The sequence below is a fragment of the Haliotis rufescens genome, unplaced genomic scaffold, assembly GCF_023055435.1.
Source record: "Haliotis rufescens isolate VD_foot unplaced genomic scaffold, xgHalRufe1.0.p SCAF_16, whole genome shotgun sequence".
Classification (NCBI taxonomy): Eukaryota; Metazoa; Mollusca; class Gastropoda; order Lepetellida; family Haliotidae; genus Haliotis; species Haliotis rufescens.
In genome coordinates, this window is record NW_025963846.1 from 16,347,889 (window position 1) to 16,369,128 (window position 21,240).

General features: G+C 40.2%; 1 protein-coding gene across 2 annotated transcripts in view; it reads left to right on the plus strand.

Annotated features, from left to right (window-relative positions):
• LOC124120935 (laminin subunit beta-1-like) overlaps window positions 1-21,240 on the plus strand; it is a 71,961-nt gene that overhangs the window by 24,474 nt on the left and 26,247 nt on the right. For both annotated transcript variants that reach the window (XM_046483849.2, XM_046483857.2), the window contains exons 3-7: window positions 13,305-13,858; window positions 14,639-14,756; window positions 15,741-15,886; window positions 16,414-16,534; window positions 17,613-17,801. In XM_046483849.2, coding sequence (XP_046339805.1) covers window positions 13,305-13,858; window positions 14,639-14,756; window positions 15,741-15,886; window positions 16,414-16,534; window positions 17,613-17,801 — 1,128 coding nt within the window. The remainder of the gene's footprint in view (window positions 1-13,304; window positions 13,859-14,638; window positions 14,757-15,740; window positions 15,887-16,413; window positions 16,535-17,612; window positions 17,802-21,240) is intronic.

Here is a 21,240-nt window from a genome sequence, read left to right on the forward strand (position 1 = left end):
ACAATGGTGTACCATGGGCAGAACAAACACGGGACAGTGTCCAAAGGGTCAAGTCAGTAATTGACCACTGACCTGAACAGGGGAGGAGAAAGGAACAGCCACTAGAGTAAATGAGATCAGTGGGGGGAGTATAAAGGAATGTGTTGTGGGGTGAGATGAGGGGCGGTGGTTAGTTGGTCACTCAACAAGGACTGGTCATTTTACTGGTCAATATGTTGCCTTACCTTAGAAGAATTCATGAGGTTCTTTTGAAGCTTATTTGGAGTTGGGTAGGCTCTTTCATGTGAATGCTGATATTGCTGTTCAACATTTGTGAGAAACATCTGACAGGCAACTGTTTTCAAGTTTTCTCTTTTCTTGTACATTTGTTAGCATGCTGGCTTCTTGTACTTTGACTAGGCCTTGAGTAGTTGTTGGACAATTATAATAATATTCACACGTTCTTGTCATGACCACAACATTACAGACGGACAACCTTGTTACAATTTGGGAACCTGTCATTTATTGTTGGGGGTCACCGGAAAATATGACAATCTCAAACAGAGGGTCGTAAAAAATCATACACATATTTGGGAAAAGTCGTGAAAAATTTAACATTTAATTACAAAACATAAACTGCTTTTCTGTTTGGTCTTTTCGGGGAGGGTCATGAAGAAAATATATGTGGACGTGGTTGGATATGACAACCATTAGGTGAGGGTAATTATTTTCGGTTTGTTAGTGACCAAATACCTCTGAACCCCGACAGCATGGATCGTTGTTCACAATGTCAGTCACTGGATTGCCTGGTCTAGACTTGATTATTTACAGGCTTGCATCATATAGCTGGAATATTGCTGACTGCGTCATTAAGCAAATTAAAAACAGTGTTTGTTCTTATCCATAACTGGCAGCTGATAAGGATGGCCCAGTGGATGGAGTACCCAAGGTTTGATTCCAGATATTCAGCCATTACACCAATAAAATGTTAATATGGTTTGGGAAAAATTACTATTTTTAAACTTATCTTATCTCACTCTATACATAATTTGTGTGAGCTAGGATAAGTATTATTAATATACAATTTACTGTAAAATTTACAAATTTCAAATTTGACAGTATAACACACAACATACAGTTTGAAACAAACTAAAGCTTTAGAGGAACTTTCGTTTGTCATGATTTCAGCTCCTGATAGGCGGCTTAAGAACCCCAAAGTGGGCACACATCATACAGCAAGCAAACACTGATTATCTCTCAATCAATTCATTGTGACCTTTCATCACAAGTAGCACTCCAAGTGGCAGTGACCGCAAACCATGGGGAGGGACCGGTGTTAGCTTCCTACACTGATATATAGCAGCTTTCTGTGGTTTGGAGGGAATCTTGTGGTAAAACATGATAAGCAGTGTATAATTCTTGGAAGTAGTGGTGTGATGATAAGCCCTGGTTTGCGGAAGGGTTCATTTGATGGTAGGAACATGTGCTGTAAAGGCAACAGTATTTTGGGAAATTGGATGAGGTGGGTCATCGGAAGGCAGGATCATGTACTAAAATGGCTCAGCTTGTGGTGGGTTGGAGGGGTTAGATGGGTGTGGTCAGTAGAAGGCTGGATCGTTTACTAAAATGGCTCAGCTTGTGGAAGGGTGGTGGGTTGGATGGGTGTGGTCAGTAGAAGGCTGGAACATGTGCTATAAGGGCAGTTTTTTTACTTGGAGGAATAGGATGAGGAGGGTCATCGGAAGGCAGGATCATGTACTAAAATGCCTTGGCTTGTGGAAGGGTGGGTTGGATGAGTGTGGTCATTAGAAGGCAGGATCGTTTACTAAAATGGTTTGGCTTGTGGTGGGTTGGAGGGGTTGGATGGGTGTGGTCAGTAGAAGACTGGAACATGTGCTATAAGGGCAGGTTTTTTTACTTGGAGGAATAGGATGAGGAGGGTCATCAGAAGTTTGTATACTAACATGGCTCAGCTTGTGGAGGGGCGGTGGGTTGGATGGGTGTGGTCATTAGAAGGCATGGCTGAAATCAGACTGAAACATGTGGAGGGGGGGGGATGGGTTGGATGGGGGTCGTAGTATAGTTTGGGGTGAAAGATATTCTGACATGGCATTGGTTTTCCAGCGGCATGGGTGGCCCAGCACTCTCTGAGTGACGCAACTGTCTGTGCAGAGTGGTGTCCCTTAGCTATACCAGGATTCGGACCTTGGCCCGTCATTCACCAACAATGTGAGCTCTATGAGCTCTCTTTGGGTTTTGATGAAGTGATGTATTTGAAATACTGTAAACATGGTAAAGTAGGTAAAAGACAGCAACTTTCTGACTCAGGTGGTCAGACTCGGTGTCATGGTTGGTAGTGTGTCATCGTACCTCAATGATGTGGACTGTTGTGGATATCAGTCACTAGATTGTCTGGTCCAGACCTGGTTATGTATATGGTCATCATATTACTGAAATATTGCTGAGTGGTATAAAAACAACAAACAAACTGAAGTACATACATATAGTTTTTGTTTGTTGGTATTTCTTGTTCTATCATTTGAATTAACCTCATGTCTCACATGTTGTAGTTAATAGGGTTTGCACAAAATATACATTAGGTTTGAAAAAAACTCTGGGAAATCCAGTTCCTCAGCAATTAACCCTTGTTGAACTGGTAATACGCCATGAGACAAATAAGGCTGAAATAGCAGCGTAATTGCTTTCAGGTCCTTCGCATGGTAATATTACAGCAACATTCGCCAATCTCGACCATAGATTACGAAACCTAATCACTAAGCCATGGCCGTGCCCACCTGGAAATGTCATAGAGCATGTGTAGATGGGAAATAATCACTTGAACGTGCTAACATGAGAATGTTTCAATGATCTGACTAACACAGGAAACACATACTGTCAACATGTAACAGCGGCATTTCCTTGTGCCTGCAGCAGCATCCATCACTGCATGCACTGGCTGGCTTGTGCATGTTGTAGCATGACACAGGAATACATCATTGGTTGACATTCAGATGCCACTATACAGCATGTACAGAACACACTTCGACCTCCTTTATTTCACTCTCAGAAAGCTTGGGGGCACAGGTTTGCTGTTTGCTGTGCAGAGTTGTGTCCCTTGGGTGCACCAGAAACCTATTATCATGGGTTCGAAACCCAGTTTGCCCCAATTGCGTTTCTAGGTTTGTTAGCACCCTACACATTTTTCGTGGGTTTCACCCAAGTGATAAACGTCTGACATGCTGTCATCTAACTACTGTAATACACATGTGTGGGTAGGTTATTGGGCTTATCTGGCTACTGACTTTAGTTATAACATGCCCTTTGATATTTCTGTTGGCCATGGGCCAACTGACCAACAGTTAAGTCAGTCCCTGCTGGAAAGCCTACTGCTCCTTATCAAGAATAGTGATAACAGGCCTTGATTCGTTTCTGGTCTAATCCTATACTGTCTTACAGTCCCTGAACCATATTATTTTCCCTTCCGCCCAGCCCTTACTGTTTTGCAAAAGCCTTTAATGAAGCAAGTCTCAGGTTTAGGTTCTGAATCTCCCATCTCACTGGGGCACCTTTTCAGTTAAATGTAGTACTTGGTTTCTTTCAAAATTATGTATTTTCAGAGATACTTATTACAGATCTGACGACCACTACATCATGAAAAATGAACATTTGAACACCAGTTTTGTGTTAAATATAAAATACTCTTTAAATGAATAAATAAGTTTGAATAAAACCAATCAATTAGAATTTATTTAATTATTTCTATTATGTTATCAATCATGGCAGAAATCATGTTTGTCCAAACTTGTCCAAAACCAAATTTGTCAAAGTAAGTCTGAATTATGCCCTCAACTGTTAAATCTTGCAATACTCGCAGACATATTTCTCTTATCACAAATTTGTTCAAGGATGATGTAATTATGTCATGGTGAGGAATCCAGAAGATGAAGTAACCTTTACCATGTTTTCAAATGTATGTCATCCGAACAAGTCCACATTCTTTGATAGGAATGGTGAGAATTCAGACTTGTATCTACATCATATCACAGACCTGCCCCCTAAAACACACTCCATTAAATGTGGAAGCCGGTCAGCGGCTGAGGTACTAGTGAAGTAGGTTACATCGGTACAGGTGACTGCAGGCCACATTCATTGCCTCATGCTGTTCACCATATGCTAGGGATATAGGATGAACTTGAGGGCGGTGTCATTTATAAATGGCTGTAGAGGAATTTCACGTTTCATTCTGTTTCATTCATGACAGTTGGTTTTGATGATTGATCTGTCTGGGGCACATACTCTGTGGTGGGTTGTAACAAAATGGTAAAGCCTTTGATCTTGGCCACTGGGCTTTCTCCCTAAGTTAGCTGACAAACCCATCTCACTTGTGACTTCTCATGGTAGTTGATGATGTGCAAAAATTATGGCAGCTGTTGCTGTTACCGACTCTGATTTTCTGCATGGGGTGTAATCACCTCTATTAGTTAATGCAGAATTTATTTAAGCAAGAAACAGAAAAAACATTTTCTTCCCTAAGCATATTATGCACCGTACTTTCCTCCTTTGATAAGAGGAGGCCATTTCGTCCTAGACTTGGCATTTCATCGTGCAGTTTTGCTGTAGGGAATTCATGTTTATGATTGTAAGTCCATACCCTGGTTTGGGGTTTTACCAAAGTGATAAACATCTGAGACCTGCATCACGTCAGGATTTCTGAAACACTGTTTAAAGCAACAACAATCCCAACTCAATCACTCACATTCAATGCTTTGAAAAGCACCTGTGAAGTGGCCCAGTGGGTAAAGTGTTTGCTGAAGACCTGGTTTTCATTCCAAACAAGGAATGTGTTTCACATCAATACTTGATGTCTTTGTTTGATTCAGTATAGCGACTAGTTTATATCTCCCACCTTAATTCCATTAGTCCTGCGCCATGACTAATATATATATATATTTTTATCTTGTTCTCTTAAAACAAAGTGCTATAGATTAAAGAAATGTTTTCATAGTGTTAGTCTTTGATTTCCTCCTTCAGCTGATATTCCTGGCAAACAGTGAGTGGTATAGCAAGGTCATGTAATCTACAGTCAGTGTGAGAACTGGCGGCAGCTGAGATGACCCAGACCAATGCTGACAGGAGGAATGTGCCTGGAGAGTGTAGCATCAGCAACCACAGCCTTCCCCTCATCCTTCCTCCTCTCCTTCACTCCTTCCTTCCTTCCTTCCTCCCTTCCTTCCACTCATCCTGTCATCACAGGGCTACCATTGACATAGTCAAGAGCTGCCGTGACAGTTGGGTCATGTACTGGACATACTGAATGAGACTTGTTATCAGTTGCATGGTTATTCATAGCATCTGTCATCTCCTCTTCTGGGATGCCGAGCTCTGAGCTCTGACCACCTGTACAACATCACTAACCTCAATATGAAGGGAAGTGTGTCAATGTACCTGCTTACCTGGCCTCCCAGTATTTTGATGAATAGAACACCCGTCTCACTGAGACAGGGTATGTCAGCATAAACTCACATTTAGCTTAATGAAGTGAAAATATTTGAAATTTGTTTTTGTGAAATTGTTTTTAAATAAGATGTCCACCAAAGAGAAAAGAAATTACTGTATTCGACGTAATATACGGCTCTAATAAGTGCCCACAGCAATATTTGCTGATATATTGGCTAGTGAACAATCCCAATTAGCACCCATTCCGATTGATCAATGCACACAAGAGTAATTTATTCATGTTTAATATGCACTCGTGTCTTATATGCACCCTTAATTATTGGCAATTAAATTCTCGAAAAATATATCTGTTTTATATAAACATTTCAGGCTGTCAGCATAAACCATGAAATTGATGATTTTTCAAATCTTTTTAAATCTAATAAGAGACCCCTATTTCTAATTTTGAGAGCACCCTAGGCGCTTATTTTGTCGAATACAGTATGTCACTACACTACTTTTTGCTTCTCGATACCAGTACTCTTTAATATATTTTACACCAACCACTAATTACTAGTGAAAATGAGTAATGGAAAATGTAAATATTTTCATCCATTCTGCCATACTTGACACTGCCAACTGTAAATCATTAGTGTGCCAGGTGTTTGACCATCTAGTCTATGAAAGAATTAGCTTTCGCACAGCCGATAACAGCACATGCAAGTATCGTGATCATATCATTGGGAGTAAGGTATCGTGATACGTATCGGATTGCACAGTTTGTGTATCGTCACAGTCCTAGTCACTACATCCTCTCAAATAAAAAACCCATTAACATCAATTGCATGTTCTCATGTCTATAATTTCAAGCAATAAATACTCATTGGCCATTTGTTGGCCATAATAAACCTTGGGCAAAATAACAATCAGTGATCATGGTGATAATTTGAACTAATTTTGAACTAATATGGTCATTTAAATATTGCATCTGTTCCGTAATGGAATGTTTTCTGCAATAAATATTATCTTATCGTACCTTATTGAAAGTTGATGTACATTATACGGTCACATTACCGATGTTGTAGAGGTACATATTATATCATGCAAAAAAATATATATAAGAAAGGAGCCGAGAGAATCTGTTTGGTTTCAGAACAAATCTAGACTTGCCAAAGTATTAATGACTCATTCACAATCATGTCACAATCATGTCACAATCATTCACGTTCAGATATCTTTCTTCAGAATCTGTAAGAGAGACTAATGGAAGCTAAACCTAGAGGCTACTGAAGAATTATGTGGACTATAAGGTGCTGCTTGATGTTAACCAGACTGTCATTTGATAAGAAAGCTTCATCACTTATCATTTATTTGATAATAAACTGTCTTGAAATGTTCATATGTATGTAAACAGGATTTATTCTTTCTGCATGATAAGACATTGCAAAGCACCTCCACAACATGCAGCTCATATCCTGAAGATGAAGTATTGCACGTTCTTGAAGGTCAAACTAAATGTCATGCGTATTCACTAGACATGTTCAGCTGTCTTACACTGTAAAGATGGAAGAATTTGATGCAATTGCCTCATGCCGTTTTTTGTCTGAGTGAGATGTGACATTTATATTCGCTGCTGTGAAAGGTGACCTTTGTATTCACTACTTGCTGAGTATTAGACTTGGAAGTTTCCACAACATGGTGGAGTATGCTCAAAGCACACAACATTTAGATCCGGGGTAGAATACGTCTTCAGCAACCCATGCTTGCCATAAAAGGCGACTATGCTTGTCGTAAGAGGCGACTAACGGGATCGGGTAGTCAGGCTCGCTGACTTGGTTGATGCATGTCATCGTATCCCAATTGCGTGGATCTATGCTCATGATGTCAATCACTTGAGTGTCTGGTCCAGACTTGATTATTTACAGACCATTGTCATATAGCTGGAATATTGCTGAGTGCGGCGTTGAACAACAAACAAACAAACAAACACATGACATTTACAACCAGTCGCTGGGTCAGAGTGCCGTACACTTGCAGACACAGACAAACAGTTTTGTTTGTATGTAATGGTAAAACAACAAACTTCTCAGGTATGTCAGAATCAGTGGGAGGTTATATGTCTGGTGTTTGGTGCTATAAGTTATGAAGGAACAAAGCCGTGAACCTTTCTTTCGAAGACATTGCCATAAAAATCAATCATGTCAATGAATATTTGATGATGCCATGGATCATTGCTAATATCAATCACATGATTGTCTGGACCAGAACATAAACGTGCTTGTAGTAAGTTGACTTATGATGACTGGATGGCCACAATGTAACACCTGACTGACTATATTTCTGTTTCATAAGGTCACAGAAAACCTGTTTAACTACATGTGAAAATTTTAAGTCAGCTTATTGTCAGGAAATTATCTAAGATTGAAAAAAAAGTGCCCTTGGTTTCATAAATTCTGAAGAATTTGGAATTTTACTGTCATTTACTGCAAATTTGTAGCCAAATATTGACCTCTGAACATGTCTTGATAAAGCCCTGCTTATTAATGACGCTGGCTTCCAGTTCAGTTACAAACTACACAGTTAGAAGGACATTTGGCTTTTCTTTTCAACAATAATGTATATCTCATTAAGTGTCCTGATTAACTTGTGCATTACTCATGAAAATATCAACTTTATCAAGTCTCTGTCATGTTGACCCAGGAGATTCTGATGGTTATGTGACAAGATTCCTCAAATATTCTCTATGTTTGGCCATATGCCTTTCTGACCATGCTAACAGTTACACCGTGAGCACAACAGTCCTCATGTAGAGGCTTCATTGGCATATGAAACTAATGACATAAAATTGTCACATAGGTTTGATTCATCTGCAAAAAGATTTAATGGATAAAACATGTGTGTCTTAATGAAAGCCGTGTATATGGAAACCATCTTTAGTTCCTCATGGTGTGTCTGAAGTATGGGATGTAAACATAGGAAGTTCTAGTCTGTCATCTCGTACACATTGATTCATAAACTATAAACACTTGTATGAGGGTGAGGTTGCAGCTGGGGCTGGTAGCACACTTGTATCTGACCCAGCAGAGGAGTTTCTCACCCTGTGGACAAGTATCACACTATGAACTATCTCACCCAGCAGGAGAGTATCTGACCCAGCAGAAGAGTTTCTCACATTGCAGAGGAGCATCTCACCCAGCAGGAGAGTTTCTCACACTGCAGAGGAGTATCTCACCCAGCAGGAGAGTATCTGACCCTGCAGAGGAGCATCTCATCCAGCAGGAGAGTATCTGACCCTGCAGAAGAGCATCTCATCCAGCAGGAGAGTATCTGACCCAGCAGGAGAGTATCTGACCCTGCAGGGGAGTATCTCATCCAGCAGGAGAGTTTCTCACACTTAGGAGGAGTATCTCACCCAGCAGGAGAGTTTCTCACACTGCAGAGGAATATCTCACCCAGCAGGAGAGTATCTGACCCTGCAGAGGAGTATCTCACCCAGCAGGAGAGTTTCTCACACTGCAGAGGAGTATCTCATCCAGCAGGAGAGTTTCTCACAATGCAGAGGAGTATCTCATCCAGCAGGAGATTATCTGACCCTGCAGAGGAGTATCTCACCCAGCAGGAGAGTATCTGACCTTGCAGTGGAGTATCTCACCCAGCAGGAGAGTTTCTCACCCAGTAGGAAAGTATCTGACCCTGCAGAAGAGTTTCTCATGCTGTAGAGGAGTATCTCACCCTGTGGACAAGTATCACCCTATGAACTATCTCACCCTGTAGAGGAGTATATCACCCTGCAGAGGACTATCTCACCCTCTGGACAAGTATCACCCTATGAACCATCTCACCCTGCACCCTGTACAAATACTAATATACTAGACATTCACACCGTACAATGACCGACAATACATTGCATGTCTATCAGACTGCCATTGTAATGTGCTACCGTACAATGACCGACAATACATTGCATGTCTATCAGACTGCCATTGTAATGTGCTACCGTACAATGACCGACAATACATTGCATGTCTATCAGACTGCCATTGTAATGTGCTACCGTACAATGACCGACAATACATTGCATGTCTATCAGACTGCCATTGTAATGTGCTACCGTACAATGACCGACAATACATTGCATGTCTATCAGACTGCCATTGTAATGTGCTACCGTACAATGACCGACAATACATTGCATGTCTATCAGACTGCCATTGTAATGTGCTACCGTACAATGACCGACAATACATTGCATGTCTATCAGACTGCCATTGTAATGTGCTACCGTACAATGACCGACAATACATTGCATGTCTATCAGACTGCCATTGTAATGTGCTACCGTACAATGACCGACAATACATTGCATGTCTATCAGACTGCCATTGTAATGTGCTACCGTACAATGACCGACAATACATTGCATGTCTATCAGACTGCCATTGTAATGTGCTACCGTACAATGACCGACAATACATTGCATGTCTATCAGACTGCCATTGTAATGTGCTACCGTACAATGACCGACAATACATTGCATGTCTATCAGACTGCCATTGTAATGTGCTACCGTACAATGACCGACAATACATTGCATGTCTATCAGACTGCCATTGTAATGTGCTACCGTACAATGACCGACAATACATTGCCATGTCTATCAGACTGCCATTGTAATGTGCTACCGTACAATGACCGACAATACATTGCATGTCTATCAGACTGCCATTGTAATGTGCTACCGTACAATGACCGACAATACATTGCATGTCTATCAGACTGCCATTGTAATGTGCTGTAGCAAGTTTGGGTAGTAGCTGAGACCCATGTGTAGGTGTGATTTACGTGTCACGGGACAGACATGCTTGTGTGGGACGTGTCCTGTTGACTAGTGGGTGGCTAGCTCTCCGGCGTGAGGGATTATATCACTGCAGCAGTTGTACACAAGATCCGGGACAGTGTTGTGTAGGGAGTTTCAGGGGGTGGGGGACAAGTCATTACGGGTTGGGGGTGGGGGTGTTGTGTTAGGTATATCACCATCCGTCAGCTCACTGCAGGAGGGTCAGTGTTTGCGCTTGATGAGCAGTGATGATAGGAAAATTCCCAATAATGTTATAATATTGCCATGATTAAAGGCCTAAAGAAAGGAGTACTTGAGTAACTATCATGATTCTACAAAATGAGAACATTCCTGGTGTCGGGCCGGGAAGTCGAAAATCTATTTACCAGTAGTACCGGAAAGGCGAATGGAGGGGTAAGGGACTGGGGACCGGGAAGGCGAATGAAAAGATCAGTGATGTGTACCCTCGTTATGTATACAACGGACACTTATACATTGAGGACACTGGGGTGTTGTGAGACGGAAAAGTGAAGAAAGAGATAAAACAAATTGAACTCAGAGAATGTGATTACTAACTTCCATTGAACTCGTGAGACGGAAAAATAAAGAAAGAGATAGTCTACTAAAATTGTTAAAATTGAACTCAGAGAATGATTGACGCTAGACTCCGTGCCTTGAACATGTTGAAAGAAGATCTGTTGAACCAATTGACGACAACAGTGGACTACACTGACGATGTGGCAGATCTACTGCACTGGGAATGAACTGAATTATTACATAAATGATAAAATGTATGTCTATATACATCTTCAAATACATGCATGATATATGATATGTTATACTATACTTGTTATATATTGACTTTGTTGCCCAGATTAAATAGTGTCCTCATTTCATTGGTGTTTTCTTTGTAATTAACAAGTACCGGGAAGGCGATCATCTGCCATAATAAGAATTTTTGTGATGACCGGGAAGGCGAACGTAATTTCTAACTCTGAGGGATTGATTTTTGCCTTCCCGGCCCATAACCTCACTCCTCTTATAAGGATTTGTTAAGAGGTTAGTTATCCATGAACCTAGATTAACATATAGTCCATGATATCTTTCATTACAAATGACATTTCTCTCCTCTTAAATTAAAACAAAAAAAGACAATGAACATGCATTAACAAAGGTTCAACATTATGATTCTTGAAAAATTAAAGTTGTTTTGTATTTGTTTTTTAGATTGAAAAACAACAATTTGTCAAATATTCCCATCAAAATCAAACTAACAAGTAACCATTGTAACCAACCCCGTTAGCGACTCCTAAAAAAAACCCTTTCTGGTGTGTCTCACCTTGATATTGATCAAAGCTTTAAGCTGTGTAGCTACTTACTAACTTTTAAACCACTCCTCTGTGCAAACGTATTGTGTTTGGAGTACCACCCTCACCAATGTACTCATTCGTCTTTTAAGGTCAGATTTCAGACCCATTACCAACTCACTGGATTTCTAGTTTAGGCCAAAGAACATGTACCCGTATAGAAAATGAAACTTTTAAAGCAAATATTTGCACATACATATTACTGAACCTACTCAGAGCCCATGTGTCATCATTGGAATGTGTGTAAACCACTGGCTTTACCTTATGATTTATTTTTAAGATCCAATAGCCATTTTGGTGTTATCCAAAATTCATCTTTCTTGGAATATATTCTGATCAAAAAAGGGTTTTTACCCTTTTCTTGATGTCCCTTGGGAACATGAATTCATAATTCCAAAATTACTTACTTTTTTATATTCAGAGAGTACAAAAAGTAATTAGACGAGTGACAAGAAACAGAAAATGTATTTTCTTTTTAGTGTATCAATATATGATCATACATTTATCATATTTATGTGTTTTAAAATGACAAATCAGTGTATGCAGTGCCCATGTTAGATGAACAGTTTGTCTATGCAATCATTTATTACACTATACATTTCAAAACAACAATGTTCCTGATGCTGTGGAATAGAGCTGGCTGGGCTTATTTTTATGCAAATCTAGATTGGTTTAGTTTTCATAAAATACATTTATTCCACAGTCATGGTGCAGTGCTATTGTTAATGTATGGTTGTAACAAACCCTCACCAAACATACAGGCGAGTACATGTATGACCCGTTAGCATCACCAGACCATGTAGACAGCAGTTTGTAGAATTACCTGTGCTACCTACCTGAAACGATGCTGCTGCGATCACTGACAAGGTTGTTGGGAGGAGGTGCATGTGTGGGAAACTGTGTACGTGTGGGAGGTGTGTGTGTATTGTGTGTTATACACCTGTATGTCAGAAGGTCAATAGGGGTTATAAACCAGTATGTCAGATGGTATCCTGGGGGTTACACACCAGTATGTCAGATGGTGTTCTGGGGGTTATACACCAGTATGTCAGATGGTGTTCTGGGGGTTATACACCAGTATGTCAGATGGTGTTCTGGGCCGGGTTATACACCAGTATGTCTGATGGTCTCCTGGGGGTTATAAACCAGTATGTCATATGGTGTCCTTGGGCTTATACACCAGTATGTCAGATGGCCTCATCGGGCTTATACACCAGTATGTCAGATGGCCTCATCGGGCTTATACACCAGTATGTCAGATTGCCTCCTCGGGAAATGTGAAGGACAATATAACAATCATAGCTTCCACCTATGTGGTCGTTCTATCATAACTCAGGTCTGATTTAGATTCTTGAATGGCAAAATGATCATGTTGATGCATCAAGGTTGTACTGATTTGACTTATACCACTGCTATAAAGGCTAAGTTAAAATAATTTATAAAGAAATAAAAATGCATTTTGAAAATGTATTACGATTTATGCTTGCTTTTTTGCTTTTTTAAAATATTCTATCTTGGTATTGAAAGAATTTGTTTTGTGAGTTTATAGTAGGTTATATGACATGATTTTATCAGAGTTAAAAGCAAACGTACTACATAAACATGATAAACAATTTTGTATCTGAGCATTTTTGTTACCAGTGTGTAGTGATAATTTGATGTAAGTGTTGTCTCCCTTCTTGCAGATGTTGTGGGTCAGTCCCAACGACAGCGTCATTGCGAACAAGGCAGCTGTTACCCAGCAACAGGAGACCTTCTGATTGGTCGAGGAAAGCAGCTAAGAGCGACGTCCACATGCGGGATGGTCAAACCGGATAGATACTGTGTTGTGTCATATCTAGAAAAGCGGACAAAGTGCTTTCAGTGCGACTCTCGTGAGCCATGGCAGTCGAGAGTACACGAAAACAGCCACCGTATCGAGAACATTGTCTCATCATTCAAAGATAGGCGAGATCGGTGGTGGCAGGCGGAAAATGGTGTTGAGAATGTTTCAATTCAGTTGGATCTTGAAGCAGAGTTTCATTTTACACACTTGATTATGACATTTAAAACATTCAGGCCAAAGTCCATGTTTATAGAAAGGTCATATGATTTTGGTAAAACTTGGAAAGTGTATCGTTATTTTGCTCAGAGCTGTCGCAAATCCTTCCCCGGAATTCCAAGAGGACCAGTGCGGTCGATGACTGATGTTATTTGTCAGACTAAATACTCAGCAGAAACACCATCAACTCAGGGAGAGGTAAGTGTTTTTGTGTAGTACAAGTACATCTACACCAAGGGGCACTGGTGGCACAGTGGTCTACGTATTGGACTGCTGATCAGGGGTTTGAACCCCAGATTCCTCCTGATTATGACCCTTGGTTTATTGGTGTATTCCGGGTTTATGGGTGTATTCAAGGTCCCCAAAACCTACATTGTGGTAAGAAGTCTAAATCTATCAGGTGGTCAGGTTTGGCAACTTGGTTTTTTGTATGACAGTACGCCAAATGCCTGAAATGGTGTGCATGATATCAATCACTGGCTTGTATGATCCAGACTTGATTATTTTCTGGTGGCTTTCTTGAAGCTAGAATATTGCTGAGTGCAACAGACAAACAATATCATCCTTGGACGGTCAGCTCTCTTCCTGCACTCATTGGTCTTACCGAGTGGTACATATATGCGACGCTTGAATTGGCCCCCAACAACCTATGCTGGTCATAAGAGGCGACCAAATGGATCAGGGGGTCAGGCTCGGTTACTTGGTTGATGGTCTGTCCTAATTCCCCTATTCATGCTATTGGTGTGAATCGTTGCTCACAATAGCGACCACTGCATTGTCTGGTCCAGACTCGAGTATTGACTGGAAGCTGTCAAAAAGCTGGAATATCGCTGAGTGCGGCATTAACAACAAACCAACAAAACATCCACTACCTGCGTCACTTTGGTCTGTCTTCCCCCATTTACCTGACTTTCTGTGATATGACTGTTCAGCAGGTGACATGGCTCACTTATGTTTTCATTGTAACTTTATTTTCAGGTAATTTTCCGTGTGTTGCCACCATTCATTCCCATCAAGGACCCGTACAGCGAACAGGTGCAGGATCTGCTCAAACTCACCAACTTGAGAATCAACTTCACTGAACTCCACACATTAGGTGAGCGTCATAACCATGTTCACTGTACTTGCTTGAGGGGAAGTGGGTAGTCTGGATATTTCAGCGTTTGTCATGCCAAAGGCCTAGGTACGATTCCACACATGCAAACAATGTGTGAAGCCCATTTCTGGTGTTATTCACTGGCATATTGTTGGAATTTTGTTGAAAGTGGCATAAAACCCCGCTCACTCACTCACTACACTTGCTTGACTCATGGTAACATTCTTTTGTGTAAGACTGTAACTTACGTGCCGTGATATGCCGTGGCCCTATCATGCGGTTGTTTGAAATGTTCAACTGCCTTTGGAAATAAGTCAGTGTATGATAAACTATTAAAGAATTCAACTTGGGAAAACAGTAATTAATACATACATGCTTATTGATTAGAGTGAGTGAGTGAGTATGGTTTTACGCCGCTTTAGCAATATCATGGCAGGGGACACCAGAAATGGGCTTCACAATTTGTACCCATGTCGGGAATCAAACCCGGGTCTTCGGCGTGATGAGCGAATGCTTTAACCTCAAGGCTACCCGACCGCCCACTTATTGATTAGAAAACATTTGAGAAAGTAGAGATTAGATTAGTGTCTGCTCTTGTGTTGAGGCATATGTATTCTTCTCCAAACGATGTATGGATAAATACCATTTAGCTATTAATGTTACACTGTTTCAAGAAAAATTGTTCCCATTAATTAATTTCCCTGTTTATATATGTATGTAAGTGTTCTCAGTTGGTGTCTAGCAGGCAGGTTTCCAGATCAGTGGGGTCTTACCTTGCATGATATACTGTAAATGCATTTTTTGCTGAAATGCAAAACGTGTACATACTTGTCAAATAAAACTTGAACTTAATTTATCAAGCTGTCTAGTTAGAATTTATCAAATTCAAGTCAATGTATTCATGAAAACATAATTTTCAGTTAGTTTTTCAGTTTTGATTGGAAATATGTTTTTTCTTTAATACTTATTTTCTTGTGTTGCAAGGTGACACCCAGCTTGACAGCCGTCCAGAGATCAAGGATAAGTACTATTACTCTTTGTTTGACATGACTGTCAGAGGTAGCTGCTCGTGTTATGGCCACGCCTCCAGATGTCTGCCAGTGCCAGGATATGACACATACCCAAACATGGTACGTCCCTTATAGTAGATTGCTACAACTCGAAGACTCAGGTTAGAATTGCTCTTCAGCAACCCATTCTTGTCATAAAGGCGACTAATGGGATCGGGTGGTCAGACTCGCTGACTTGGTTGATGCATGTCATCGGACCCAATTGTGTAGATCAATGGTAATAATGTGAATCGCTGGATTGTCTGACTATCGAAAAAAATAAATGCATCTGAATTAGCATGGATGATCTTGTTGAAGGCTGTACCTGGTCTGATCACTGCTGATCATCTTGGAAAACCGATTTTCCAATTATTTCTGTATCATGTCATTAAGTAGACTTAACATGTACTATGACAAAGTCTGTGAAATCTTTTATTGCACAATCCATTTCTCTGATTTTTTATAAAATCTTAAAATCTAATGCAGGTTTCATGTGGCATATTGCTAGCTAGACTTGCTTATTTTGATCATCAAAACCGCTTGTGATAAAATTAAATGCAGATGTCCCATAGTCAAGATGTAATGCCGTGATGCTGTTGTTGTTGCAGGTGCATGGCATGTGCGAGTGTACTCACAACACCAAGGGCCTCAACTGTGAGATGTGTGAGGAGTTCTACAATGATCTCCCATGGCAACCAGCTAGGAAGAACCAGCCAAATGCTTGCAAGAGTAAGCTGTTCCTATGTTATGCTGTATGGAGGGATGCATCAAAATGCTTCACAAATAGTTTCATAGATCATGTCAGACTGTTGGATGTGGTGAATTTTGTCAATTGTTTCACTAAATTCTGTGCGTCATTGTACAAAGAAATCAGAACTGTTGCTGATTAGTTTATATAGTTGGTTTCCTGCCTCATATCTGAAGTTAAAGATAAAATGAAAGTCCGTTCTAAGCATCCTACATTGTTGTCCCTGATTTCTCACCGCTGAAGTAGGGTCAATTATTGTCTGAATTCTTACGGTGCCAACAGATGTAGAGATTGTATTTAAAAAGCTGTTGAATTATGCAGTTATTTCCCCTTTTGTTGTCCTTGTTGAGGCACATGCATCTTCCCAAGGCAAGAGCTTCCCCTAGCCTTTTTATCAAAGTCTTGTTTCCATCCTTGCCACATCAAGCCTACTTTCCTGTGCTAAATATGGTTTGGCTATCACAGATATCGATTGACCAATCAGGAAACGTTTTACAAAATCGCCTTCGTATGAAGTGATTTACTGCTGCCTGTTCTTGTTGGCACGAATATGTCTTTTTCATCTTTTAAACAACCCCCCGGACCCAAACACCCTCACCCAAACCCAAACGATTGCCTGTTTTTGTGTCAGAGATGAAATCGTAGATGTTTTTGCTATGGTAGTCACCATCTTTGTGAAGCTATATGGGGTAAAAACAGCCATCTGATTGGATATCACGTTTTCAATACCAGGGTGACACCTCGTGATCTACGCGAGGTGGCGCCAGGGTCGAGCCAAGAAAGGTGGCCATAATGTGGCAAGGGTAGAAGCTAGGCTTTGATATGGGCTAGTGGAGACGCTTGCCTCGGGAAGATAGAGCACATGTGGCCCAGTCAACTTATACGCTGAAGTTGTGTACCTTAGCCATACGACGTTGCATTTTTGCTGGAATACCTTAGTGGCAATAAGCCCAAATCAGTTTATCACTCTTGTCACATGTACCAAATTCCAGCTAATATCAGTTTTCTAGCCAGTATTTAGACCCACCTTCATTGACAAACCGGTATTTATTTCCCCAGAATGCAACTGCAACAATCATGCTGCCAAGTGTCACTTTGATCCAGCGGTGTTTGAGGCTACTGGCGAAGTGAGTGGCGGCATCTGTGACAACTGCCAACACAACACACAGGGCCGCAATTGTCAGGAGTGCAAACCCTTCTTCTTCCAGGACCCAAACAGAGACATCAGGGACCCAGAGATATGTCAGCGTAAGTATGAGCTGTGCTGCATGTAGGATTATGATGGTCCACAGATATGTATGCGTAAGTATGAGCTGTGCTGCATGTAGGATTATGATGGTCCACAGATATGTATGCGTAAGTATGAGCTGTGCTGCATGTAGGATTATGATGGTCCACGGATATGTCAGCATAAGTATGAGCTGTGCTGCATGTAGGATTATGATGGTCCACGGATATGTCAGCGTAAGTATGAGCTGTGCTGCATGTAGGATTATGATGGTCCACAGATATGTCAGCGTAAGTATGAGCTGTGCTGCATGTAGGATTATGATGGTCCACGGATATGTCAGCGTAAGTATGAGCTGTGCTGCATGTAGGATTATGATGGTCCACAGATATGTATGCGTAAGTATGAGCTGTGCTGCATGTAGGGGTATGGATCAGGGGTCCGGAAACCGTCAAATGTCCGGTTTAAAATATTGCTTACCGGACATTTAAATTTTTCTGTCCAGACATTTTAAAAAGTATTGTCCGGACATTCTTAAATTTTGACCGGACATGATCAACAGTTAGGACTGAGCCGTTTCTGTCTGCAGTTGTAACACAATTAAGATTATCTACACTGACAAGCTTTGTTTGTTTTGATTGCTGTAAATACATCGTACCTACAATGATAGTCCAATCTGTCAATCACTGTAATAGGCAATAAACTGAGTTGAAACTGATTAATCGAGGATTAATTACTGAGAACATCTTGTTAATTTGAGTAAAATGTGTTTACAACTGTACATAAATACCTTGCATCATTGATGTACCTCATTATCCTCACAATGCTACGATACGTAACCTCAGACAAGAAGCGAAAGCGTGACGACAGCCAGTCGACCGATGCAGATCGGTCGAGCGGATCTGCCCAACCCTCAAAGTCTGAATGATTATTTTGGAAGTCGTGGCTAACGACTTTCAATTGGTTGACATACTATGAGGATTTGCAGATTTTATTGTTTTCAGTAGCTAGTCGTATATTGAATCTTGATTTGACCGCCATTTTGCTTTCTGTGACGATCGATATAAAAAAATTTTTATGGTCAATAATTAAGTACAGATGAAAAAGTATTCAAATAACTATTGCAGACCTGTCAACCCCTCATCATGACAATGTGGGAGATTTGACTTCAAAATGGGGGAGATTTGCCTCCAAAGGGGGAGATTTTTAAGATAGTGAAGATAAGATAATTTCCAATTTTTATTTTTAATAATGTTACAAAGAAAACCAAATATTTTGAAACAATAAATAATCAATAAGTTTCTTATACGTACAGCTTGCTTAATTTCCGTTTGCATTTTCCTCCTCCAAAAATAAACCCAGGACAATCTACCCATATAACTTTCGTTCAGAGATCATCTTAGATAAATGCAAACAGATATTGAAATTTCACAAACGGTAGCTTGACCAGTTGACGACGTGTGTGTCTGTGTTCAATCCGACCAGTTGTCAGGCTTCGTTACGATGCAGGTTTTCTGAGTATTTGGCGCGATGTTAGTTACAAAATTCGCCAAAGAAATATCAAATGCATTTATCCTGACGCAACATCAGCGCCCTTAATTTCAATAAGATATACTGGGTTTTTTCTGTCTGCGGTAGTCTGTTGACAGTCCCATTACTTCGCTTCTTAAATTTCCTAGAAATGTTCACGTTATTCCATTCCAAGAAATGTATGCCATATTTGGAAGTACTATTATTTATGAATGAAATGAGTCTCGTTGTCGTTGTTGACCTTTCTGACCTTGACGTGTATTAATCTCATTGGTTGACTAGTACTGTTGTATGCAAATTAGATTGCAGATCTGGGACGCAAGCAAACTATTAGCCAATCAAATCGTGTAAAATAATCACATGATACATTCTCGCGAAATTTGATAAAGTTCTGTTTTGATATTTTCTGTGCACACAAGTCACGATGTCAGTCAAAAGGAAATTTATAAGTTTCACTTTAAACTTTGACTTTGAAATCCTAGCTGTGAGGAAGCCTGATCGTGTAACTCATTGTTATTTCGACTACCGAATCAACCAATCACGCATAGTGTTGTTTCTGAAGACGGCGCTTGCAGGACATATTTTGTTTTCATTTCCAAGAGTTCAATGACGTAACTTTGAGGTATGTTGATGTTTTAACAAAGTTTCTGACAAATCTGATAACCAATAAAGTCATGTATAACTGGACCGGCCATATGTATCTACGTTCTTAAATTATGGAAGAATAAACACGCTAAGAACATGAAGACAACAGTTCATTTCATGAAGTGATGAATACTTGGCTGATTTTTCATTTCAAGTTCAACGTACCCTTCAGGCACCTGTTAGGACTATCCGAGTTTTCTTAACAGTTTACATTGTTCAATCGTTCACCATATGAATTTAATTACCAGTTGATTACTGGACAAAGGCCCATCTGGGTCCCCCTGCGGGTGGCTGTGATAAGGGTTGCTAATCCGGGAGCCTACCGGACAGATCGGGACGCAAACTTCCCGTTCATTGTTTTTACTCACGGGACAATGGAGGCGAATTTTTTAAATAATGAAAATTCTGTTTTGCGGGAGAAATAGTCCATCTTGCGGGAGACTGGGAGATTTCATCAAATTGCGGGAGTCTCCCGCAAAATGCGGGAGGGTTGACAGGTCTGCTATTGCTATCAACGATAGTTTAGGATTTATGATTATATTATCTGTCTTGTTTTTAAATAATCTTTAGTTTTAAAAAAAACCTTTTCCCGTGAGGTCACGTGATAACCAAATATTGGATAATAGTCTCGATCCAAATGTTACAACGCGTACACTTGAGCAGACTCATGAATATTAATTAGACCGTTCACAACGTTGACAGATCGTTATTATAACAGAAACAAACGTATGTTTTCCATATATATCTAAAATGATATTATTTGTTATTAATTGTCCGGTGAATTAAATAATTTAAATTGAAACAATTCATAATTCATCATATTATTAATACGTAACAACTTGTTATTTGTGTGTAAAAGGTCGTACTAAAACACGCTGTTTGAAGGGGGCGTGGCATAAATGTAAATGTCCGATTGGGATTTTAAATTTTCCGGACCCCTGGTATGGATGGCCTAGAGACAGGAGCCAGAGATATGTCAAAGTTTAACATTGTGACTGTGTTTAGAACCTTTATGACATTGTGACTGTTTTTAGTACCTTTATGACATTGTGACTGTTTAGTACATTTATGACATTGTGACTGTGTTTAGTACCTTTATGACATTGTGACTGTTTAGTACATTTATGACATTGTGACTGTGTTTAGTACCTTTATGACATTGTGACTGTTTAGTACCTTTATGACATTGTGACTGTTTAGTACATTTATGACATTGTGACTGTGTTTAGTACCTTTATGACATTGTGACTGTTTAGTACATTATGACATTGTGACTGTGTTCAA